The sequence below is a fragment of the Psittacula echo genome (genome assembly GCF_963264785.1).
Source record: "Psittacula echo genome assembly, chromosome: 15".
In the NCBI taxonomy this organism is placed as follows: domain Eukaryota; kingdom Metazoa; phylum Chordata; class Aves; order Psittaciformes; family Psittacidae; genus Psittacula; species Psittacula echo.
In genome coordinates, this window is record NC_137751.1 from 1,166,342 (window position 1) to 1,191,741 (window position 25,400).

Here is a 25,400-nt window from a genome sequence, read left to right on the forward strand (position 1 = left end):
CAGTGTGTGGTTGAGATGCTGCTTTCTTTTCAACGGAAGTTCTCGGTTAGTACTGTCAGGTTTCTGCAGCATTAACCATTAGTCCTGTCACTTCTTCAGGGCTGAGTCTGGCTGCTTTATCATGCATCAAGCTCTGCTGTGATCGTAAAGCAGCTTTTCTACATGAGGCTGAAGCAATATCCACCAACACCTCTTTTGATCTCTGCCTTGGAGCATAGCACAGAATTTTCTGTATTGCCTGAGCTCCAGCTTCTAGGCAACACAAGGTGAGCTGAGGACGTGGTTTCAAACTCAAGGCTTTGGTTTCCTGAAAACAGACCAATCCCTAATATAAACTCTCTGATAGTATCTGAGTACATCAAGGCACGTCAAAGAAACATGCAGGGACGCAGTTGGAGCAAAAACTTGTTTGTAGTCAGCTGATTTCATATCTGAACACGCGGTCTGGTACAGAATGACAAAATGGTTCGGGTTTGAAGGGACCTTCAAAACTCCTCTTGTCCAATCCCCCTGCAATGAGCAGGAACATCTTCAACTAGATCAGGCTGGCAGAACCACATCCCGCCTGGCCTTGAGTGTCTCCGGGGATGGAGCATCCACCACCTCTGTGGCCAACCTGTGCCAGGGTGTTATGACCGTCATTGTACCTCATCATTCTTCCTCACATCCAGCCTGAATCTCCCTCGTTTAGTTTAAACCCATCACCCCTCATCCTATCGCAGCAGGCCCTGCTAAAAAGTCTCTCCCCATCTTTCTTTCTTATAGGCCCCTTTTAAGAACTGAAAGGCTGCAATAAGGTCTCCCTGGAGCCTTCTCCAGGTTGAACAAGCCCGACTTTCTGAGCCTGTCCCCAGAGCAGAGCTGCTCCAGCCCTCTAATTTCTGTGGCTCTCTTCTGGACCCTCTCCAACAGGTTCATGTCTTTCCTGTACTGAGGACTCCAGGAGGAGCATTTGCCTCTCCCTTGCCCTCTAATGGGTTCAACACATGTAGCTCAGGTCAGTTAAACCTGCAGACAGCATTTTCACATGAATGCTGCAGTTGAGCTCCTGGTGTTTTCCTCTTTTTGTTCTTGGAACGTCTCTTGCTGTTCAGGATGCTGTCATGTGGTGGGTTTTCTTTTTGAATACATCCTCTGTGGAGTTGCATTTCATGTGGTTGCCAATATGCATTTGGACCTGGTTGTTGGCGCTTTGTGTGGGGAGTGTGCCCAGCTTCTTGGGGAGCTGCTGCCCATGGAGCTGCAGGACCGTGGGGGTCAGCAGCAGGCACAGGCATACCCTGCTTTTCCTTTTCAAGACACCTATGTCAAGTGGCATTAAACTTTCTCCTGTGTTTCTGTCTCAGCATCCAGGCAGCTTCACTGAGGTGTTAGCAATGGAAAGCTTGACTCAAATATTACTAGAAGATTGCTTGCAGTAGTTCTCAGGACGCACAAAACCCCAAGCTCCATGTATCTGGGCATACGCTGTGCTGTGGGTTGATGGACACTGGCTGTGCCCTGATGTTCCCTCCTCTTGAGGAGGGCTCCAGCTGGCTTTGCTCTGTCTTCCTTGTGCCAGGGTTTATTTTTGATACAGATGCATGGTTTGAGTCAGGGTGTTAGTTGATTTAAGCCTGTCTTTCCCTCTATTTGCAGGCGTCTCAGGAGTACAAGCAGCTCGCTTTGAGGAAGCAATGACCGCAAAGCACTGCGCACTGTCACTGGTGGGAGAGCCCATCATGTATCCGGAGATCAACCGGTTTGTGAGGCTCCTGCACCAGCACAGCATCTCTACTTTCCTGGTTACAAATGCACAGTTCCCAGATGAGATTAGGTAAGAGTTGGACAAAATACCTCCCTACTAAAACATTTGAGTGCTGACTTGTGTTTTAATTCCATTTTATTGCTCATCAGTCAGCTCTGTGCTGGCAATGAAAAAGCCCACTCAACATCTATTTGATTTTAACCTTTGTCTCCCCATGCTGTTTCTCATCTCATTTTCTACCAGTTTGATTTTTCCTTTCTATATCTCTGTGGGATTACTTCTGAAAAGGAAGAGGTTATAATATAGTACCTCCTGGACGTGCAGCGGAAGAGAGCAAGTGAGCTGTGTGTTGGGCTTGGGGACATGGATGATATCTAATGCAAGTGTTTCTGCCAGCCAGAGCAGGAGACTGAGCTTGCAAATTGCCTTTTTCATTTGTGAGCCGCTCTTGCAATCTGATCTGTGTTCAGATTGGGCTTGAAGCAACCTGGTCTTTTAGTGGAAAGTGTCCCTGCCCCTGGCAGGGTTGGAACTGGCTGAGCTTTAAGGTCCCTTCCAACGCAAACCCTTCTGTAATTCTAAGACCAGCTGTAACAGCTCAAACCAAAGATCTATCTCCAGCAAAACCTGGAGTGCAGGATCAGAAGAGGTGAAAAGCACGTACTGCTCTGCCAAAGGGGGATCAGTAGTTTTTAACCTCCCTCTTGGGTGGATTTGAGCTCCAAACATTTTCATGATCTCTGATGAAAGAGTTTTCACAAATGCAAAGAATCCCTGTGGCAGATGTTTTTGAGCATCCAGGCTGCTTTTAACAGAATCATAGAATCACAGCATGGTTTGGGTTGGAAGGGACCTTAAAGCTCATCCAGTTCCAACCTGCTGCCATGGGCAGGGACAACTTCCGCTAGACCAGGGTGCTTCAAGCCCTGTCCGACCTGGCCTTGAACACTGCCAGGGATGGGGCAGCCACAGCTTCTCTGGGCACCCTGTGCCAGCGTCTCCAAACAATCTGAAGCAATCTGAAAATCTGAAGCAGTGCAGTAAGGAAACAGAGCGTGTGGTGTGAGGGGTTGGGAACTCATCAGGATGCTGTCAGATGATGCTGCTGCTGAAGTCCAGCCCTGGTGTTAGTGAGTATTGGGGTGAGGCTTGGAGCAACCTGGTTTAGTGGAAAGTGTCCCTGCCCATGGCAGGGGTTTGGAACTGGATGAAGTGTAAGATCCCTTCCAACACAAACCTGTCTATGATTCTGTGATTCTGTGACTGCAGCTTCATCTGTCTCCAGGCACACACAGAATCACAGAATATTAGGAACTGGAAGGGACCTCAAAAGATCATCCAGTCTAATCCCTCTGCCGGAGCAGGAACACCTAGATGAGGTTACACAAGAAGGTGTCCAGGCGGGTTTTGAATGTCTCCAGAGAAGGAGACTCCACAACCTCCCTGGGCAGCCTGTTCCAGTGTTCTGTCACCCTCACTGAGAAGAAGTTTCTTCTCAAATTTAAGTGGAACCTCTTGTGTTCCAGTTTGAGCCCACTACCCCCTGTCTTACCATTGGTTGTCACCGAGAAGAGCCTGGCTCCATCCTCGTGACACTCATCCTTTATATATTTATAAACATTGATGAGGTCACCCCTCAGTCTCCTCTTTTCCAAACTAAAGAGACCCAGCTTCCTCAGCCTTTCCTCATAAGGGAGATGCTCCACTCCCTTAATCATCTTAGTTGCCCTGCGCTGGACTCTCTCCAGCAGGTCCCTGTCCTTCTTGAACTGAGGGGCCCAGAACTGGACACAATATTCCAGATGCGGTCTCACCAGGGCAGAGTAGAGGGGAAGGAGGACCTCTCTCGACCTACTGACCACCCCCCTTCTAATACACCCCAGGATGCCATTGGCCTTCCTGGCCACAAGAAGTTGGCTCATGGTCATCCTGCCGTCCACTAGGACCCCCAGGTCCCTCTCCCCTACACTACTCTCTAACAGGTCGTTCCCCAACCTATACTGGAACCTGGGGTTGTTCCTGCCCAGGTGCAGGACTCTACACTTTCCCTTGTTATATTTCATCAAGTTTCTCCCTGCCCAACTCTCCAGCCTGTCCAGGTCCCGCTGGATGGCAGCACAGCCTTCTGGCATGTCAGCCACTCCTCCCAGCTTAGTGTCATCAGCAAACTTGCTGGTAGTACACACACAGGAGGTTTTATAGCACGTGAGCATGTATTGAGCAGTTACTGGCTTGAGAGTCCTCTTCCTCTGTTTCTGTTCTTTATCTCATTGACCAGGCTGTCTCCTGTCTGGCTGGGGAATCTCCCTCATGGCTGGTGGTCTGAGAGCAATTTATTGCTCTTGAGTTGTGCTGTGCTACTCAGTCAGAAATCACTGCCCAAGTTCAGATGTGGTAAATGCAGTGAATTTGATCTCAGCTAGATTGGAAATGGCAACCAATAAAGTAAGAGGAATGTCAGAAAATCCATCCTAGTACTATGCAACAATATTTCCTGCTGAGTATGAAATGTAGCTGTGTTCCAGGAGCATCAGTTTGTGCCCTTTCTCCTTGTTCCCCTATGGCAGAACATACACAAGGTCAATGTCACTCCAGTTTGAGCCATAGTAGAACCCTGTGGACCACTTCGTTTTCAGAGCAATGAGGGGCAGAAATCCCCCCCGGGATCTCTTCCAATTCCTTAATTCTCTCCAGTACAACAGTGAGTCTGGCTCTTGCCTGTCCTGAGGATTGAGATCCTCAGAGAAGAGGTGATTTTTCTGAGCTCATGTTCTGAAAGCACTCGCTCCATCTTCCATGAAGCTGCTTTTAATTAGGCAAATGCAGCATTAAGTAAAGAAAAGAGTGTTTTGGCCATGTACTTTGAAACGGAATACTTCAATCCACTCACTCCTAGAACACTTGATCATTTCTGAGGTTGTGGCTTTGGGCAGCAAGGCCAGACAAGCTTCTTTGCAGAACAGTTGTTTTTATTTATTAAAACCTAAAATGTTATATTTGTTCTGGGCTATTTCATGCTTCTAAATACAGTCAGAATGTGTTCAGAGAGGTCATTTGAATGTCCATGTTAAGTGGATTTTCCTGGATGCTTGGTCTCATTCTGGAGAATTTCTCCTCCCTTTGTCACCTCTGGGGAGGGCAGAGGGCGGTGTATTTTTATTGTTCAGCTGCCAACAGTGACACCTAGCTTCTAATTTCTTCTTGTCTAAAGAGCCAGATGAAGATGGAACCACGGCCTGTTTATTAACAGACTTCCCAAATAATGCTTGCAAAATGTCCTAAAAGCGTGGAGAGCTGAAGAGATACGTGGTACAATTAGGATGCATCATTCCACGGAAGATGCCATGAAGGGTGGATGTGTGTTACATTCACTGGCTTGATCAGATTTGTCTGTGGCAAGGGAGCTTGTTTTAGGTTGTTCCTCTTAAATGTCCTTCATTATCCCTTTGCTAATGGTCTGCAGTGGTGCTGCTTCTCCTTTATACCCTTGGGGCTTACAGAAGGGATTAGACTCAACCCAGGCTCTTCATGCTCCAGAGGAGGTTTAATCTTTTTAGGAGTTCCTGCTGTTGGGCTCACAGATGCTGTGCTCCCTGGCACTATGTGACCAGAAAGACGGGACTGCAGGATTTATAGGAGATAAGAGCCTTGGAAGTGGAAGGAGAACATGCTGGGGAATTGTGTTTGGTTTTATTTTCTAAACAGCTTTGATTTGCTTTCCAAAAATTACTTGAGTGATGGCAGCTGCAGGCCAGGTGAGTTCAGTGTGTCCAGCAGTAGAAAGCGGCTGAATGATGGCTGCATTTCTCTCGAATGGGATTATTTTTCCATCAGCCAGAGCAAATAGAACATGGGGAAGCAGCTTAGCTCTGTGGTTTGTAACCACAGAGAGAAGCAGAGCCTTTCAGTGCCTCGTACTAACCCCTGGCAGCCTGCTTTGGGAAGCCTTTCTTCATGTGCTACAGTTAACACTGGAGTGAAATATGTTTTAGTTGAGTAAGGAAAAGATAATTGAACCATCAGCCAAGGCCTCTGTATGTGATATTTTTAGCTTTGGGGTGTATTTGTTGAAAGTAAGTTGTAATGTCTTGCTGTTAAGATGATAGTCGCTTGATGGAGATGAACCACTGGCCTTGGATAGTTTTCCTTATAAACACTGGATAGTTCCTGTTGCTACTGGAGCAGCAGAGCAGCTTGTTTAGAAATCCTGTATTTTATGTGTGCTTTGGTAGGAAAACACAAATTCAGCTAGCAGTGATGGCTGAAAACAACAACTGCGTTCTCCTTTTTATTTCCAAGGAACCTTGAGCCAGTAACGCAGCTGTATGTCAGCGTGGATGCCAGCACCAAAGAAAGCCTGAAGAGAATCGATCGGCCCCTCTTCAAGGATTTCTGGCAGAGGTTTCTGGACAGTTTAAAGGCCTTGTCTGAAAAGGTACCCAGTAAGGAATGTGCTTTGAAATATTCTTTCTTCTGGGCCTTATCTACTCAGTACAAAAGGAGAAGACTGGAGAGGCTTAAGCTGGAGCGTGGAGTGGGTTCTGGTTGTATGTGGAGCATATATACATGTTTTTTACATTGAAGTGTATAAAGTCCAGCACGTTTGATCAGTTTTCCATATGGGGAGAAATGTAATGACAAAAAAGAGAGCAGAATGTGTGTCAAATGGGACAGTAAACTCTGCTGTGAATATAAGATGTTATGAGAGATGAAGACATTATAAAACAATAGAAGATTTCCTAATGGAGCATTTACACTGCAAGCAGGCTGCTGAAGGAAAACTGGAAATCCAGGGGAGCTTAGGAAGAGTCATAAATTGCCATGTGGCTCTTAGCACTGGTTCTCAAAGGATGCAGTAGATAAAGGGCTTTACAATGTGGAGTTCAGTAGCTCCTGCTACATAGAAATCTGATTAATTCTGGAATACTTACCCAAAATAGTAGATCTGGGTGTAACAGCAAGGGTGACCCTTTACCCTGTCAGTGGTTTGTAGCAGTCGATGTCTGTTGGTGACAGCTGAGCATGACCTGAAGGCCCATGGGATCATGGCTGCTGCTGTCAGCTCAGAACGTAGTCTACCATTTAATGAGTTTTGTAGTAATTAATGAAGCACTCGTGGTCCCAGCATCACCTTATTTGCTAAGTGCTTCATGAAGATGTCTTCCATGTCTGTCTTACTGATACTGTGCTGTGATGGAAGCAAGTACTTCTATTTACTGATTTGGCAGAAGGCGACGTGTTACCTGCTGAGATGAACAGACAGGAGAGGCTGTTTCATTTGAATAGTGAGATTTTCTGCCTTCTGAGAGGACAGTGGTGACCATTTTCTGCCAAATCCACATTAGTAGACCCGGGAGGCTCGGTGTGATTGTGGGACACTTTCTCCTGCAAATGCTGTGAGTAGCTTTATCAAGCTGCCTGCATGCAAATGCCGGCTGATCTTGTCAAGCAACATCTCAGGACAAACTCAGAGCTTACTGAAATCAGGTACAAACTTTCTAAGTTCTCTGTGTGAGTAGAGGAGGCTGTGGAAAGACAGGGAGCTAAATAGTGAAGGCAAAAATCCTGAAAACATCTTTTGGGAACTTGTTTTTGCCCATCATTTCTTTCTTCTGTCTCTCTTGACCCTGGATGGATACGGTTCATTCATTGCTGTGTGTTGTCAGAAATTCCCTTGCAAAGACTTGAAGGTGAAAGTGTTGGCAAGTTTGTCCATACAGCTAAAAATACTCTGGTCAAGGTGAGGGAAGGGGAAAGAGGAATTCCAGTAGAAGATGCCTGTTCTGAAAGCAGCTGCACTTTGAAGGGTCCTAGAAACACTGAGCCCATTAATAGTTGCTCCAGTTGGTTTGCTCTGCTCAGCTGCTTATTTCATCATCATACATGGAGGACAGCAAGAAGCTGCTGTGTTAGGCTTTTCTCTTAACGTTATGCATGATTCTGGTACCCAGAAATTACCTTGAGCCTCTTCCTGGCAGAAGCATCTTTCTGTTTTCCTCCGAAGCATGTTGCTTGGTGTTCACATGAGATGTTAAGCAGTGCTCACTAGGGCTGTGATAAATGAAAGGTGGTAAAAGCTGGTGCTTCTTGAGAAATGCAGCTCCTGCTTCAGAATAAATGGGCAAGTGCTGATGCATTGTGTTGGGGAAGTGATGCCAATGTATCTGGAAACAAAACATAAATCACATATTTTCACACTGCCTGACTAACTATCCAGATGTATTCAGTTGTCCTGAGACAGAGACAAACTGGCACTGCAGCTGATATGAGTCACTGCTGGTAAGAATTATGGAGAGGTTTGATCTCTGCACATCCAACAGATAAAAATGAACTGGTTTTAAAAGCACAAGTTGTACTTTGCTGGGCTTGCCTTTGTGGTGGCTGGGAAGTGCTGGTCCTGCACAGCTACCCTGCTTGCTTGTGTGTCTCCTGGGGCTTCATGGTTGGTGCTGCAGGGATGGGTGGTTAAAGATAGGTTCTGCTGCAGAATGTTGATAATAGAGACAGACAAGTGGGAGAAAAGAAGAGGAGAGGACCCACTCTTAGGTGAGAAAAGAATAAGGATATCCTTCTTGGACATCTTCCTGCCACCCAAAAGCAGGTTGATTCTTGTTAGGAATAGAAATGGAAGGACCTAGGCAAAGAGATAGGGTTCAAATCTCTTGTCTTATTGAAGTAGTTAAACTGATAATGGATTTCAGGGTTTCAACTGAAGTTCTGCCCAAAGTTCTTGAGCCTTTAGTAAAGGAGTGAATTTAATAATGAATTGTTCCCAGTATGATTTGACAGCACTGTGTGGCACACTGGTGATGAGTTGCTGCAGCATTTTCAAAGGAAGTTCAGGAATAAAAGATAATTTTTTTGTGCTATATTTCTTTCTGCAGTAAGCAGCAAGAAACCTTCTCTTTGTCCACTACCATGAGGAGCAAACTTTATACTTCCTGTTGTGGTTCTAACAGTTCTTCCCTGTAAGGGTGCTGAGGCACTTGCACAGGGTGCCCAGAGAAGCTGTGGCTGCCCCGTCTCTGGCACCTGCCACTGGAGCAGCTTGCTCCAAGCCCCTGTGTCCAACCTGGCCTTGAACACTGCCAGGGATGGGGCAGCCACAGCTTCTCTGGGTACCCTGGGCCAGCGCCTCAGCACCCTCACAGGGAAGAGCTTCTGCCTAAGAGCTCTGCTCAATTTCCCCTCTGGCAGGTTAAAGCCATTCCCCTGGCTTTATGATCATGGGAGAGCCTTTTCTCAGCGATGTTGTGCCTGATCTGCTGAAAGAGTTGGTGTGTAGGGGCACACAATGGTCTGCCCCTTCCTGTTCATCCTGTCTGAAAGTTACCAGTACCTGACGGTGCAGTTGGAGGAAATAAAACATCTGTATAGCAACTAATAGTTAGATTTTATATGTAGGGGAGCAAATGAAAGCGAGAAACTTCATGGTTGTTTTGCTATTAAGTTAAAGCTGCTGTTGTCAAAAGCAAGTGCTTAGATACATAGAAGATAAGTCTTTGTATGGCAAGAGGCAGCTCAGCTCACACACGCTGAGTAGCAGCTTTCTTGGCAGAACAAGTGAGGTGGCTCCTGGTTTGGGTTTGCTTTGGTTTAGCCCCTGGGTGCTTGGAATGAATGAAGGATTATTTTTTTTGTGTTGTTAATGTAGTTTTCCCTTTATTTCAGCAACAACGCACTGTTTACAGACTGACGCTGGTGAAAGCCTGGAATGTGGATGAACTCAAAGCCTATGCTGACCTGATATCCCTTGGTAAACCAGACTTCATTGAAGTCAAGGTGAGCTTCGGGGAGCCATTTTATGTTTTTTCCATCAGTATTTTACTCTTTTTCCTCTTTCCTCCCCTTTTCCACCCCCTAGTCTTAAACTGATACAAGTAAATGCAGTTCTGCCAAGGATTTCAGTGATGCACATGAAACCTCATGAAAACCCAAACTAAAATGGATTGTTCTGATCCATTTTCTGTGTTTCAATAAAAGTCAGTATCCACAATAAGTGGGAACTACGGGGCATGAAAATTGCATTAAGCTTGGAAGGCTTTTAGATATGACCGAGGGAAGTTGTAGAAAATAAAGAGCCTATGGAGACTGGTTGAGTGTGAAGTCCCAGTGTTGCTGTGCTGTGATAACGAAGTTCCATGGCTCCAAGTGTTTGCTTGCAGAAGAAGGACTAGCACTATAGACTGTGCTTTGCAGATGGGGAAACTGAGGCAGGGTAGGAGTGGGCTGAGACAAAGCAGGTCACTGGTGGAAAATCCATCTCCTCCCTTCCAGTCTCTTTCTACTCCTCCCACCTTCCTCAGTGTTACTGCGCTTTACCAGGGCATAAGGGGAAGAGGATAAGTGGTTTCACTGTGTCAGTTTCTTCCTCAGCATCTGCATGGCTCCCTTTGAAGAGCTGGAATGAAAGGCTGCATCCAGTATTTCAGAGTGGAGCTTTTACAGAAGGAGTTCCTTTGACTTCTGGATAGTCACTAAAGATTTATAGTCGTCCATGTGGTGCGTCTGGAGAGCTGGTGTTAAATACTGGGTTGGGCTGCATCACTGACCATTTCCGTTCTTGCTTCCTAGATTTAACTGACATGAATAAACCCATGTCCTTCGTTAAATCAACTTGAAAGCAATTATTAAAGACAACCAATGAGCCCGAATCCAGTCCAGTGAGGAGCAAGTGTGCATGAGAACCTGTGTATATAATTTGGACAATGCTGATGCTTGAATCATGAGCTTTTTTATTGCAGAGAGTGCGATCTATCAACATGTCATTTGAGGCTTTTTCTATTTGTCTTGGGCCAGGGCTGCCCCAGTTTTTGAACAGAGGCTCTGTCACCCAGCAGCTTGGCCAACATTTAGTTCTTCTATTATTTCACATGAGTCTCAATTGAACAAATTTATCATTTATGGACTAGGAGTTAAGGAAATTCTCTTGCTTGGTAATGAAGTTGGGAAGCCTGGAGTTACAGAGTTGAGAAACAAAGCCCTCTCATATTAGCTCCCTAGTAGTTGTTCCTTCGCCATGGATTAAGATGATTGCTGGCTGTCATGATCTCCAGCAAGGAGCCAGATCATGGTGGAATAAATGTGCTCCTCACTGGACAGTGATAATCATCTTGGCACAAGGCATTGCACAACCACAGTTGTGCACAGGCAGCTCTGACACAGCACCATGGGAATCCAGAGCCCACCCAGTGCTCTGGATTCACACCAGTGTAACCCAGAATAGCTGAGCTGCTTCACAACAGAATTCTATGTTTCAAGGCCAAAAGCTCTGTGGCATGATGAGGCTGCTAAAAGCACCTAATGAAGAGTCAACTAAGGAGCAACTAATGAAGGGGCAGTATCCTTGGTGTTGTTGCTGCAGGGAAGTTGGTGGAAGAGCTTAGGGTATGCAATGGAATGGTTTTCTTTTTTAATACCTTGATGTCTTAATAACTGTCTTCGTGCATTACTGACAAATACAACATGACCGCCCTAATCAACTGCTCCTGTTTTAAGTGGTACCAGCACCGTTAATTAACTCAAGTTTTCAGAAGTTGGGGCTTCTGTGCTTTCATTTGGTGGGCTGCTAAGCTGATTTTCATTGATCTGTGCTTGTGAGTGAATCAGCCATCTGAGCACTCAGTTATTCCATTTGCTCGGTGCTTTCTTTGCTTGTAAATGATATCTTTGAAGTTTACCAAAAGAATGAGTCACCTTGTAGCTTCCTAAGAATTTTCACCCTCTGTAGTTACACATTTTTCATGCTGCTCAAAATATCATCTGTATAGTGAATGCAGGGAAAACACTGCTGCTTGGAGCCATGTCTCTGCAGCTGAACTTTGGAGGTACATATCCTATTCTTTGCATGGCTGGCTGCTCTAATAAAAGAATGTTTAAAATCTTTTTCAGACTTCTAGAGGCAGGCTAAAACAGTAATGTCCATCTCTGTTTAATGCACCCCGACTTGTCTGAAATTGTGCACAGTCAACCTGTTTCTGTGCTGGATCTGAGTTAGAGTGCATGGCTCTAATATCCTTTGCTTGGGCAGATTAATAGGGGAGATGCCTCATAAATTTACTAGCAAGAAACTAATCGCTTCCAAAACATGCACAGTTTTTAATTGGCATGAGCCTGTTTCATTTGCTTGTTATGCATGGTTTACCTTGCACTAATTTTAAGGATCTGTCTCTCTTTATTGCTGGACATGACATGTGCAACTTCAGTGGAGGTAAATTAGATCTTGGGAATGCAACATTAGCTAGGACCAGGTGCCATAAACATTGCCTGGATGCAAATGCCATTTTAAAACAAGTAGACGTGCTCTTCACAGATAAAAACCATAATCATAGAATCACTGACTTGTTTGGGTTGGAAGGGACCTTAAAGCTCATCCAGTTCCAGCTCCCTGCCATGGGCAAGGACACCTTCCACTAGAGCAGGTTGCTCCAAGCCCCTGTGTCCAACCTGGCCTTGAGCACTGCCAGGGATGGGGCAGCCACAGCTTCTCTGGGCACCCTGGGCCAGCGCCTCAGCACCCTCACAGGGAAGAGCTTCTGCCTAAGAGCTCATCTCAGTCTCCCCTCTGGCAGGTTAAAGCCATTCCCCTTGGCCTGTCCCTACAGGCCCTTGTTCAAAGCCCCTCTCCAGGTTTCCTGTAGCCCCTTTAGGCACTGGAGCTGCTCTCAGGTCTCCCCTTCAGGAGCCTTCTCTTCTCCAGGCTGCACAAGACCAATAACCATACATAAAGTTGTGTGTGCTCTGTTTTAAAGGCTGGTGCTTAATGGGGCTTTGTAACTGGAATAAAATAGTGCAGCCAAAGAGCGAAGGTGATAAAACATCCTAGAGAGATACAGAGTAGGTGGACTTTTATCTAGAAGACAAGCTCTTTCTTGTCAGTTTGCTCTTTTGGGTACTGGTAGGTTTGTGACCTTTGTTGTGATACCACAGGTGGAATCAGTTGAACAAGCCTTTCGTGGATTTTATCTGGAAAGAAAGAAATTAGCAAAAATACATCTCAGCAAGCCACATACCACTGAACTAATTTGTGAGAATTTTACTAACCGAATTAAAGATGGAGCAAGGCTGTAGTGAACTTGAGGTCATGCCTCAATCAGTAATTCAATCATGACCAAATCAGTAATTCAGGAGGCTGAAGTATTCAAATCTCCAAATTAAGAGCAGCTGATCTCAGAATGATGGGCTGAAGTTGCGAGGAGTGGGATGTAGGAGAACTTGAGGGGTTGCGTCCACTGACCAGGGACCACTGCAGGGCATGGAGGTGGTTGCTGCAGGGGATGCTACTGACCAAGAAGACCTCAGTTTCTCTTGCAAGTAAATCGCTGAAATCATCACTGCTTACCTCTTGGCTTCATGTATGGCATGGCGTGAGCACTTTTACTGCTCCAACTGGCTCTCCTTCGGTCCGTTTGCTGTATCAGTTGCTTGGGAAGGGGCCTGGAGCAAAACCCCACTATCTCTGCTGACTTAAGGCAGTTCAGTCTGAGATGAAAGTGTCTTTTGAGAAATGCCACTACTAAATTAGTGACTAGTTCTGAGTGTGCTTCCAGGAAACCATCAGAAAAGCTGTTTCCCCAAAGACTCATGTTCCTGCCTGTTCATACTAGTGATCTGCAGATCTTTGCAGACCAGTGTGCGATGGGAGGCTTCTCTCTGTGCTTTATCCAACGAATGCTTGCGGTGCTCATCCAATCCACCTGTGTGTGCTGGGTACTTCCCACCCCATGGACTAGCTGTCTTTAGGTACAGATAGAACATGCCAACACTGCCAAGCCAGGGCAAATGATGAGCACTGGGGGCTTTGGGGCACATTGAGCAATGGTGCCTTGCGTTGGGTATCCACAATCAGTGCAAATCAATCATATAACAAACCCTCTTGATGTTTCCTGTGATCATTGGTGATTCCTTCAGCTCTCAGTGTTTCACAGGCTGTGGAGTGGTGGGATTGTAGTAATTCCTCAGTTGTTCTGGTGGCCTTTGACCAAAACGACCCAAGCTGCTTTTTAATGTCGTCAAGTCAATTCTACTCAGCACTAAACAATAAGAGATTCTCTAGAGCACCATCCTAAGCCTGGATTTCCAACCTCCTTGTGCGTGTCCAGGAGATGCAGGCACACATGGACTTTTTTTCCAAGCACTTCTCAGTATTTATTGAATTAATTTCAGCAAAAGGTGGTAAGACTAAAGTGAGCTGGAGGGAGTTTTTCGAAGTGCCTTTTTGGGTGTTTGCTCATGTACTCAGCCCTGAAAATTAATCTGTGTGTTTACTGACTCTATTTGCACTGTCTTTACTGTACCAGTATTTTCTCTGTATCTAGGTCATGGCCCTTGATAACCAGGGGGGTTATTGAGCAGTTGGGATGAGTGCCCCCAGTCTCTATTTATTCTTGTTTTAGCAAGGGTCTGCAATGCTGAACTCGGGGCAGTCGCTGTAGCATCATCTTATGAGGTCTGGGGCAGGGAGCAGAGAGGAGCACACTCAATATCTTCCTTAAAATGCTGCTACCCCCAAGCAGGCATTTGGTGAGCAGCCTGCAGACCCCCATGTGAACAGAGCTGCTGATGCCAAGCCAGGGAATTAAAGACTAATCTTGGAAACTTTGCCCTATCCCTGGCAGTGCTCAGGGGTCCAACGTGGCCTTGAACACTGCCAAGGATGAGACAGCCACAGCTTCTCTGGGCAACCTGTGCCAGTGCCTCACCACCCTCATAGTGGAGATGCATCACAGTGACTTGTTGCATTGGTTGTTCATGAGACTTTCTTCCAGGCATCTCACGTTTAAAAATCAAGGGATCTTCTTGAAGGTCCTTTCATAGCTCTGGAGCATGAGCATCCTCCATTTGAATGCATTTGAGTGCATTATCCTACTTTTGCAGGATAAAGACTGACCTGTGTTTTACTGCTGGAGAAGACTGGGCACACAGTGTTTTGGTGATGTGTCACTCAGGGGGAGACCAAGTTTTGATGCCATCTCCAAATTTCTACCTTTCCATAGATACAGAGTGAAGGGGGGACAAGCCAGCTTGTTCTCAGGGTTTGTTGGGACTGATGTGGCTGCACTGCCCTGAGCTTGTGAAGGGTCAAGCTGATGATGATGGTTTCCATGTTTCTTCTCAGGGTGTGACTTATTGCGGTAAAAGCTCAGCCAGCAATCTCACCATGGCCAATGTCCCCTGGCACGAGGAGGTGGTGCACTTCGTCCAGGAGCTCGCCAACCTTATCCCCGACTATGAAATTGCCTGTGAGCATGAGCACTCGAACTGTCTCCTCATTGCTCACAAAAAGGTGAGGCTGTGCCAGGGTGTGATGCCAGGCACTGTGCATCTCCTTGGAAATGCTGGACAAGTGCCTTGTTCTGACACACTTACCTCTGGAGCTAGTTTGGTACTTATTTTGGCGGGGGGGGAAAGCATAGTGTATATGTTTTGGAAAAAGCTGAAGATGCCCCACGTTGCTGCTGGTCATAACAACTCAGTGCTACCACAGCAATGCAGGCAGGAGGCATTTAACAGCTCCAGGAGGAGCTCAGTGCAGTATAGAATCACAGAGTGGTTTGGGTTGGAAGGGACCTTAAAGCTCATCCAGCTCCAACCCCTGCCATGGGCAGGGACACCTTCCACTAGAGCAGCTTGCTCCAAGCCCCTGTGTCCAACCTGGCCTTGAACACTGCCAGGGATGGGGCAGCCACAGCTTCTCTGGGCACCCTGTGCCAGCGCCTCAGCACCCTCACAGGGAAGAGCTTCTGCCTAAGAGCTCATCTCAGTCTCCCTTCTGGCAGGTTAAAGCCATTCCCCTTGTCCTGTCCCTACAGGCCCTTGTCCAAAGCCCCTCTCCAGGTTTCCTGTAGCGCCTTCAGGCACTGGAGCAGCTCTAAGGTCTCCCCTTAAGGAGTCTTCTCTTCTCCAGGCTGAACCAGCCCAGCTGTCTTAGCCTGGCTCCAGGGCAGAGTGGCTCCAGCCCTTGGAGCATTATCGTTGATGCCACGCTCTCTGAGCAGCGACTTCAGTTGACTTGAGAGGGTCGCTTCATCAAGGGGTACCCGGGCATCATCTCAAACTTACACATTTCCTTCAGGGCTCTTCCCCAAACCAGAGTCTTTCAAGTATAAGTGACACCTGGCAAGGGCAGCCAGACTTGGGAAGGCCTTGTGGTGCACTGTGGAAGTGGGGCTGTAGTGGTGGTGAGTAGTGGTGGGACTGTGAAGGGTCCAGTAAAGCACCCAACAGTCAACAGTTCATGGAGATGATCTGCTGGTGGACAGTACTAAATGACTAAAGCTGTAAGAAAAATAGCCACCCTGTACCTGTGTGTTTTCAAACCCTGTGGATTAATGTGGCTGAGAAACAGTAAGTTCTGGGTGGTTTTCACCTGAATTTTTGGGTTTTTTTCCTATCAAAGCAGTTACCCTGCAGTAGCTTGTGGATGGCTTTACTCTGGGCATTGTGGTGGCTAGAAAATTAAAAACTGCTACATCTGGGAAACCAGTTTAACATTCACCCAGCTTGTCTTAGCACACATATGGTGTTTGATATTTCTCATTGTTCCCTGGCTCAGCAACGTGCTTCTTTTCCTTCCAGTTCAAGATCAATGGCGAGTGGTGCACGTGGATCAACTATGACCGCTTCCAGGAGCTGGTGCGAGCACAGGAGCAAAGCGGCGGCTCCCAGACTTTCACAGCGGCTGATTACACAGCCAGAACTCCTCACTGGGCACTCTTTGGGTCCAGAGAGAGGGGATTCGATCCCTTGGATGTGAGATACCAGCGGAAGAACAAAGCGAGGGACATCTCTGGGTGCTGAGGCTGGGACTTGCTGAACTCTGGGCTGGCTGACTGCTGAGGTTTGGTCTCCATTTCTAGGCTAACACTGATTCTGAACCTATTCACTTCGACTTTTCTGATGTTTGACATGGAGAAGGAGAGTAAAGTCTTTATTTAAGTCTTTCTTCCTGTTTTTAGGGCTTCTTGGATGAAAGTATTTTTGTTACTTTCTGTCTTGAGGTGCACCACAAATGGTGTATGCTGGCAGCTGATCCTAACTGGCAGCACAGTGAGGGAGGCAGTGGCTGTGGTCTCCACAGCAGAGGGCGCTTGGAGCTGGATGTGAAGTGGGAATGTTCATTCGACTTCTGTGCCCTGGTGCAAGGACAGCCCAGCATGTGCTGGCACCAGCTTGGCTGCAAAACATTCCACATCTATAAGGATAAGTGCCAAGGGGACTTCAACACCACAAGCTGGTTGGATCTGTGCAGGTGAGACTGCAGATGGATCTGGATCTAAAAGCCTGAGCCCTGCTAAAGTATCATTGTGCAGACAGTAACAGATTTATATATTTCAAACACTGGTGCCAATTCCTATAAAGACCTCATCCCATCCCCTTGGGAATGCTGTGAGTAACAGCACCCCTATTAATGTCATCTGCAACTTCTGGTATCTCTCCAAATATCTTCCAGCTTCATGGGCTTGACAATGAATATTTTCCAAGTAGTTTTATCCTGCTCCCCAGCAGCCCTAAGCAGTGAATATAACTCTTCAAATCCCTGTTCGGCTCTGGCTGTGTGTGTCCAGTGTCCTGCTCGTGATGAGGATGTGCTGTGGGGAGCCAGCAAGCTTAGCCATTGGCTTCCTTTGCGCCACCCAGCCAGGTCGACAGCGTTGCTGCTGGTTTGGGTAATCTGATGTAAATGAAAACTGAATCCAGCTCCAGAAACCAACACAGGTTGGAGGAAGAAACTGTGGTCATGCTCAAGTGTTCTTGTTTTCCTGTTGAGCTCCAGGAGCAGAGATCAGAGGTGTTCCCTGTGCTCCCACCTTAACGGTGAGGTCCATAAGCCTGCAATTCCCAGTGCCTGTGGTGCTGTAGGTGGTGAGTGTTCCTGAGATTGTGATTCTATTTCTTTAAGAACCTAATTTCTTAATGTGTAAAAAGTGTTTTTAAAGAAGAAAGAAAATAAACTAGTTTTCCTTTGAGCACCTTTGGTGTGTCACTGCATTTGTTTCTTTAAACAGATAAGCTACAAACACCATGGAGAAACATCAGTGAGAAAGTAAGGCCACAGAAATTGAAGTTATTATCCAGCCTTTCTGCTTCAAGCCTCACTTGGAAGAATAGGGGATGGAGCTGGTGATCTCCAGTCCTAGTGAGGTCTCCAAGCTTGGGAACACTTGTGACATTGCAGGGTAGTGACATGCAGCTCCATGCTTGGCCCCATGTAATGGCCAAGCAGAACCCTTGGAGACACGGGGGCACAAAAGTCACTGTCCTGCAGGAGCTGTCTCCAATGCTGAGCTGCCTCTTGTCCTTGTGCCCTGGGGAGCACACGGTTCCTAGAAGGAAACCATGGATGCCAGAGAAGGACTTTGGATGCCAGAAGGGGACTCTTCATCAGGCACTGCTGCAATAAGACAAGCGGTGATGGGTTTAAACTTCAACAGGGGAAGTTCAGGTTAGATAAAAGGAAGAAGCTCTTCCCTGTGAGTGTGCTGAGGCACTGGCCCAGGGTGCCCAGAGAAGCTGTGGCTGCCCCATCCCTGGCAGTGCTCAAGGCCAGGTTGGACACAGGGGCTTGGAGCAAGCTGCTCCAGTGGAAGGTGTCCCTGCCCGTGGCAGGGGTGTGAAACTGGATGAGCTTTAAGGTCTCATCCAACCCAAACCATTCTATGATTCTATAAGGTTTGCAAAGGCCCATTTGGAAAAGAAGCAGAAGTGCATGCATGTGTGGTTGGGTTGACCTTGGTTGGCTGCCAGGCACCCACCCAGCTGCTTGCTCACTCTCCCTCTTTAGAAGACAGGGAGAAAATAAGATTAAAAAAGATCATGGGTTGGCAGAATGGCATTAAAAGCTGCTCACAGTGAAGTACCAAATCATGCTTTCTGGTTTGAGGAAGCGATGAGGAATGTCTTGTGGCCACAATGAATACTGATGGAGCAGAGAGCACCTGGGGAGCAGCGTAGCTCAGTGTGCTGCTGTGTAACGCTGACATGGAGCTAAAATCAATGTTGTTGCTTCCTTTGCTGCAGGCACCATGTATCACTCAGAGGATTGTGCCAAGGTAATTGCCACCCTCCCTTGAAGATGTTTATGGCTACTTCTAAAATGTCAGGATCAAAGCTAGTTGCTCCAATTCCCTGTAACTAAACCAACTCGTTCATCTCACAGAGGTGTCTCCTCTGTAATTAAGTCTGCAGCAATTTTGGGGTTCATATTTTAAAGAGGGACCATGCTTGGGGCAAAGCCCTCTTTGGGCATGTGATGACCTTGTCCCTGGGTCTCCTCTGGTCCTGGAGCTCTCTGCAGAGGGGGTTACAGATGGAGAGTGGATGGGGATGCCATGTTTTTCCCCTTCACTCACTTTGGGGCTGCCCCTGCCCTTGGGAAGAGGATGGGACAGGCCCCACCAGCCCCAGTGGGGTGGTTAATGTAAGCTTAAAGACAAGGAGTGGACACAATGTGTTTTTTCAACACAAGAAATGAGCAAGTTTCACTGGACAGAACGAGTGATAACGTCTGGCCGGGGCCGGATGGAGCATCCTCAGGCTGCCAGCCTGCAGTGCTGTGCTCGTCCTGGGGTATCTGAAGAGAGTGAGGTCTTCTCCCTTCTATTTTAAAAGAGAACATGTGAGAACAGCAAACGGGAGCTGGGTCTCATAGTCCTTGCTGGGATTGCTGGTGTTTGTTGATTGCACCACTGCGGGCAGGACCTTGTCAGGCGAGCTAGGCTTCCCAGCACTCTGCTGCATTCTGTGATGCTGTGCTGGAGCTTAAGAGTATGTTTTTCCCACGTTTTTCCCTCGTTACACATTTTTTCCCTTGTTTACATTTTACTAAAGATTTTGGGAAACTCACAGCAAGGATGGTGTGTGCCTGGCTGGAAGCATCATGCTTGGTCCTCCCACCATGCGTGCTGGGTATGGGAGACCCATGCTTAGCCCAAATGGAGTTTTGGCTCCCCTAGAAATTAGCAATATCAAATCTGCAGGGAGGAGATGTGGATATCGGTGGTATTAAGCTGTTTGCTGCTTCCCCAGCAGCCCACCATGGCTCCTTGAGAGCTCTTCTGGAGTGCAGAAGCAAGCATCCACCTGCACCTTTGTTCACCACAATAAAGGTAGACATGGCCAACAGCAAAACCCATTTGGTCCCTGTAGTTAATTCCCTAAACCCCCACTTTACACAATTTGTGCTTTCCCGGGGCAGTGTTCCGGGGTGTTTCCTACAGCCATGAAGCCCATACTGCCGTGTGGAAGCAGCAACATGACTGGCAAAGGGCTCTGGATGGGGAAAACCAGCAGTAGTTCATTTTGTACAGGTAGATCCTTGAGGATGGGGGAAGTTGGTGCTTAAGGATGTCTCTGCTTGTGGATGGTGCTCGAGGTGAGCTTTGCAGCCTGGTGGGACCAGGGATGGGGATATGCTGCCCACTGGACAAACTGCTGGTGGGGTTAGTGGTGACCATCTTTGAGGTCCCTCGGCCATGTTCCTTGGGGACCCATGAGGTGAGGGCTGCTGGCAGCTCTGCCCTGCCAGACCAGGCTCTGTGCTGGCAGATGAGGAGGATGCACCCCACACCTCGTGGTCTATGCCCCCTCATAGCAGGGGTAGAAGTGGCAAATGAATCCTAGTATGTGATGGGTGGGAAACCTGCTGGGAGATGGTCAAGAAATAGGGCAGCAATTGCACCTGTGCTTTACTGCATTAGTTAAATTAACCTCATAATTTCAAGAACAAAAGAAAAAAGAGACCACTGGGATCCTTTTGAGATGTGCTCTGGCCTCTTAGAGGCTGAAAAATCATCTCCATTGGGAGCCCCGGCACAGACCAATGTCCTGAGGGCTGTGGTGCTGCCAAAGAGAGGAACAGTGTGTTACTCATCCTGTATCTCCTTTTGCCTGAATCCTTCATTTTCCTCCGTTACATGATGGGAGATGTGTTGTGCAGGGCTGGATGACCTTGTCACTGTGGAGTGGGTTGGGCAGGAGGTGCCAGAAGCCCACTTTGACTTCCCAGAAAATGCAAAGTATCAGAATCATCACAGACTGGTTTGGGTTGGAAGGGACCTTAAAGCTCATCCAGTTCCAAGCCCCTGCCACGGGCAGGGACCCCTTCCACTGGAGCAGCTTGCTCCAAGCCCCTGTGTCCAACCTGGCCTTGAACAATGCCAGGGATGGGGCAGCCACAGCTTCTCTGGGCACCCTGTGCCAGCGCCTCAGCACCCTCACAGGGAAGAGCTTCTGCCTAAGAGCTCATCTCAGTCTCCCCTCTGGCAGGTTAAAGCCATTGCCCTTGGCCTGTCCCTACAGGCCCTTGTTCAAAGCCCTTCTCCCAAGAAAAGGTTCCTTGTAGCCCCTTTATGTATTGGTAGACTGTTATGAAGTCTCCCCTGAGCCCTTTCCAGGCTGAACTAGCCCAGCTCTCCCAGCCTGACTCCATAGCAGATGTGCTCCAGCCCTTGGAGCATCTCATGGCCTCCTCTGGCCTTGGTCCTTTAACATTTTTTAGTAATAAATATGTAAGTCTAATGGATTTTCCAGCTACTGCTTCAGCCATGAAGGCTGAAATCTTTTGGGCTGATGTCTCCCAGAGATGAAAGGAAAGATGAAATAAAATGCAAGAAATAAGGTTCTTCAAATGGGGGGCTTTGCCCCCACTTTACTCATGTATGCAGCCCAGATGAAGCTGAAGGAGTCAGGTGGAAGTTTCCTTATGGATCAAGAAAAACAAGAAATTAAAAAGGATGTGAAGAGAACCATCTGAGTCTCACCCTGATGAAGCAGCGTTTGGTCCTGTCATTCACCTTGCACTGGTGGTGCTGAGGGCTGTGTTGCTGGAGCAGGAACTTTCTCACTGGACATAGGAATGCCAATGATTTAGTTAAAATGGTAAAATTGCAGGATATGAGCGGGCCTGCACAGCCCCAGTTGTTTTTAAGGGACTTGGACCATGACTAAATTCCTGTGTCTTCATCCAGGACGTGGTGAGCAGGCAGGGTGCAGGCGGGGGGTGAGGTGCAGCAGGATGCAGAGATCTCATCCTTGGCAGGACAGCTGAACTGGTGAAGCAGAAATAGTTTGGTATCACTAGAAATGGGATTTCTAGTTTGGATAGGGAACAGAGAAAGCAAAGATCCCCCTGCCCGCGGTTCCTGAGCTCCTCCTCATGTTCCTTCTGATTCGCAGTGAATCGGAATCCCAGTTCAGCTGAGAAGCCTATGGAAATGCTCAGCAAGCCGGGAGAAGCGCATTCCTGCAGACACTCGCTCCTTCACTCTGGGAACGTCCGGACAACTCCTGGAGCTGCCAGCATCCGTGATTTGTAGCCACTTATCCTGCTCCTCTGCCCTCCTCAGCATCAAAGAGCAGGTCAGGCAGGGTGGCTGGGCTGGGGCACCAGGTTCGGAGCCACACAGCTCTGTGTGCACAGGAGACACGTGCAGACGTGGTTTCTTCTCCTCCAGTGTCGTTTCTAAACCCAGAAACAGCAGCTTAAACCCACACGTGCCAAAAAGAGACCTGGAGAGCATTAAGGCAGCCAGCTTTCTAAGGGGCTCAGCCCCACATCAGCGATTCTGTGAACGAGGAGTAATAGGGGTTGGTGGGGTCATAGGGGTTGTGGGGTAACCGGGGTTGTGGTCTTTTCCTGACACCTCTGGCAGGGAGGAAAGGTGGTGGAGGGAGGGGGAGGAGGCAGGGACGGATGGACGGGGCAGCTGGCGGCTGGTCCCTTTCCCTCGGCATCCCTCGGGGGGTCAGGGAGGGGTGGGAACGAACGAAGCACGGAGGTGCCGGCCAGGAAGGGGTTAGCGGGGCCCTGCCGCAAGGTTGGCCGCGGCGGAGAGGGGTGTTCCGCGGGCGGGCGCTGCGCCGCCGGTGTTCGGCTGGGCCACGGAGGGGCTGAGCCGCAGCGCACCGCCCGCGCGCGGCGTTGGCCTTCAGCACCCCCTATTTCCATCCCATTTTTAGTTCCGTTTTATTGTATTGATTTAATGTAATCCCAGCCCCCCCCCCCCCCCCCCCGGATCGCTGCCTCCTCCCTTCATCCTCCTTCAATCAACTCGGTCAGGAGCGATCTGGAGGAAGGGGTTGGGAGGGAAGAGGAGCCGAGCAAACCTGTGGCGGAGGAGCCGGCTGATGGAGAGGTGAGGAGGGCAGGCGGGGAGAGCCCACAGCGAAGCATGAGGAGCATCAGTTGCTCCCCCCTGTTCCCGGGTGGGGGGCGACCGGTGCTCCACGGGTGACCGACCTGTTGGCCACAGCGTGGGCTCCCCCAGCCCCACCGTCCGGCTCAGATGGAGCGGTCCCCAGCGGGGTGCAGCGCGGTCCGGGGATGGCGTTTGGGATGAGGGGGGATCTGCGGGTGTGGATGCGCTTCCCCTCCAGCCATCCCTTGGGACCCCATCCCTCCGTGGGTATGGGTTTTCACGGGTGGCTTCCAGTTCTATCTGGCCTCCCCCCCCTTTTTAGCGTTTGGTCACCACACGTGTTTGTGGAGAGGGGAATGCAAGTTGCCATGGAGCAGTATAACATCACTTTTTAGTGCCCCAAAACCCCCTTTTTCTTAATTTCTGGGCCTTTTACCTTGTCCATACCGTGGGTGATGTAATGAGCACTCGGTATCTATGTGGTGTCCTGCTCCTGTGGAGTTAGGTAAGAGTGAAGATCCCAGAGCAGAGGGAACATCCACCATTTGTTTGAACAGATGGGTCTTAATGAGTCCGTCAAAATTGTACGTGACAGAGAAACCTGGCCCCGAACACCTCCTGATGCCGCTGTTGGCAACCAAAAGGCTCTCAGAGAAAGTCTGCCTGTCACCCAGCTGCCTACTAATAGCTTTAATGTATTCAGCCCAGCTTTGTTTTATTTCCCATATAATTTCAATCCCCAGATTTAATACATGATTTGCAGTGATTGCCTCCTGATTTCTGCACTTGAGCAGCAAAGAAATGCATTAAGGAAGGCTGAGCTGCCACGCTTTGCTGGCATCCAGAGTGTGAGCTGCTTCTCCTTTTACTCACCAGCAGCTCAGACCTTTTCCACCCACCAACTTTGACTGTTTTCCATGTAGCAGCTGCGTCCCCCTTAGTCCACACCACACTGTGTTGCGCTGTTTCACTGGGTGCCTTGCGAGCTTGGTGGCTTTTGGAGTGTGTTGAAAGTCATCAGGATACAGACGGGCTCCACTGGGAAATGAAAGCGGGACGAGGTCAGGTGGGGGAGCCACTCACTGAGGTCTGCCCGGGCTGTGGTTGCCTGTAACCCCACTGGAGGAGAGGTGCGCGATGCTGTCTTGCTCAATGTGCTTGCTGGACTACAAGAGGATCTCCTCATTGCCTGGGAAATCAAATTTCCCCATTGTTCCGCTGTAAAATAGCTGCACAAGGCCGTGATTGGCAGAGGACTGGATCACCCAGGTGGCTTACATCACGTAGGCAGCTGCCACCGAAAGGACATTCTTGATTGAAGGCCAAAAGAACCATATACGTAAGTGCCTGTGATTAAGCTCCATATGATGCCTCAGAGCAAGTAAAAAACCCCTCCTTCATCTCATCTTGTTTGTCATGAGACAGCCATTGCAGGGATATCGTTTGGGTCATGTTGTGGCTTTGGGGGGATTTTTTGTTTTGTTTTGAGTCCGATTATTCTTTGCTTCTGGCTGTAAACTTCCATGATCTGCACCAATCCGCTGTTGCACCCTCACCTGATGCCCCATGAGAGCCTGGTGCTGTAGGTGTGCCGGTAGCTGGGAATATAAATTTTACCAGGTAAGAGCTCCCAATGCCATTTTCTTAAACAAGGAATATTCCAGCTGGCTTCTTCCGGGGAGGAGAGGGGTCTTTGCACGCATCCTTTCCCCACTGGCATGAATGTTTGTTTCTGGGAAGGGTTTGATAGGAGAAGCTTGATCTTTTCAGTTTTTGGAGTCTTTGTGGATACTTAACTGTTTCCCCAGGGTCTGCACTGTACCTGTAGATAAATCCCCTCTGCACTGCACCTGTAGGTGAATGCTCTGCCCTGGCTCCAGGGAGGCAGTTTGTTTATTTCCAGGCAGAATCCCAGCTGGGCAGTGAGGGATGGGGAGGAGGATGGAAGGTGGTAGTGTTATATATGGGAGGGCTCATCCTGCAGGAGCTGACTTCTGGTCCTGTGCTCTTTGGTGACGTGTAGACCTCACCTGCTTCTCATGACACCCTCCCTTAACTTTTCAATGGGGCAGAATCGGGCCAGGGCCCGATCCTGGAAACTGGTGGATTTAATCAGTGAACAAACCCACTGTGCAAGCATCTCCCTGCTAGTGAATCCCAGAGAGAAAGAGAAAAAATAGCACTTAAAGAGAATAATAAAAAATAACATTTAAAGAGAAATAGTTTGCCCAGGTGCTAATTTAACCAAAATCCCCATCCTTTCCTCTGTCACCTGCGTGGGGAGCAGGGCCGTATCTACTCTGTCCATACTCGCACTCTCCCCAGCTTCATTGTCATACAGTTTTTATCCAGCCGTGATGTGCTTGAGGATTATGCTGATGCAGCTTATTCCTACCATATCATGGTATATGGGTGTATATAAATATAGGTGGATAGATAAACAACATTTTTGTGGCCACCTGTCTAGGCTTTCCTTCAACAGACTAAATCCCAGTCCAGGCTTGGTACCTGCAAGT

General features: G+C 48.2%; 1 protein-coding gene across 1 annotated transcript in view; it reads left to right on the top strand.

Annotated features, from left to right (window-relative positions):
* LOC308227380 (S-adenosyl-L-methionine-dependent tRNA 4-demethylwyosine synthase TYW1-like) overlaps window positions 1-17,718 on the top strand; it is a gene marked incomplete at its 5' end in the record, with an annotated part of 53,528 nt that extends 35,810 nt beyond the window's left edge. The window contains 5 exons of the mRNA XM_080629930.1: window positions 1,639-1,816; window positions 6,047-6,182; window positions 9,419-9,529; window positions 14,865-15,032; window positions 16,325-17,718. Coding sequence (XP_080486056.1) covers window positions 1,639-1,816; window positions 6,047-6,182; window positions 9,419-9,529; window positions 14,865-15,032; window positions 16,325-16,546 — 815 coding nt within the window. The 3' untranslated portion in view covers window positions 16,547-17,718. The remainder of the gene's footprint in view (window positions 1-1,638; window positions 1,817-6,046; window positions 6,183-9,418; window positions 9,530-14,864; window positions 15,033-16,324) is intronic.
* Window positions 17,719-25,400: the final 7,682 nt, after the last annotated feature.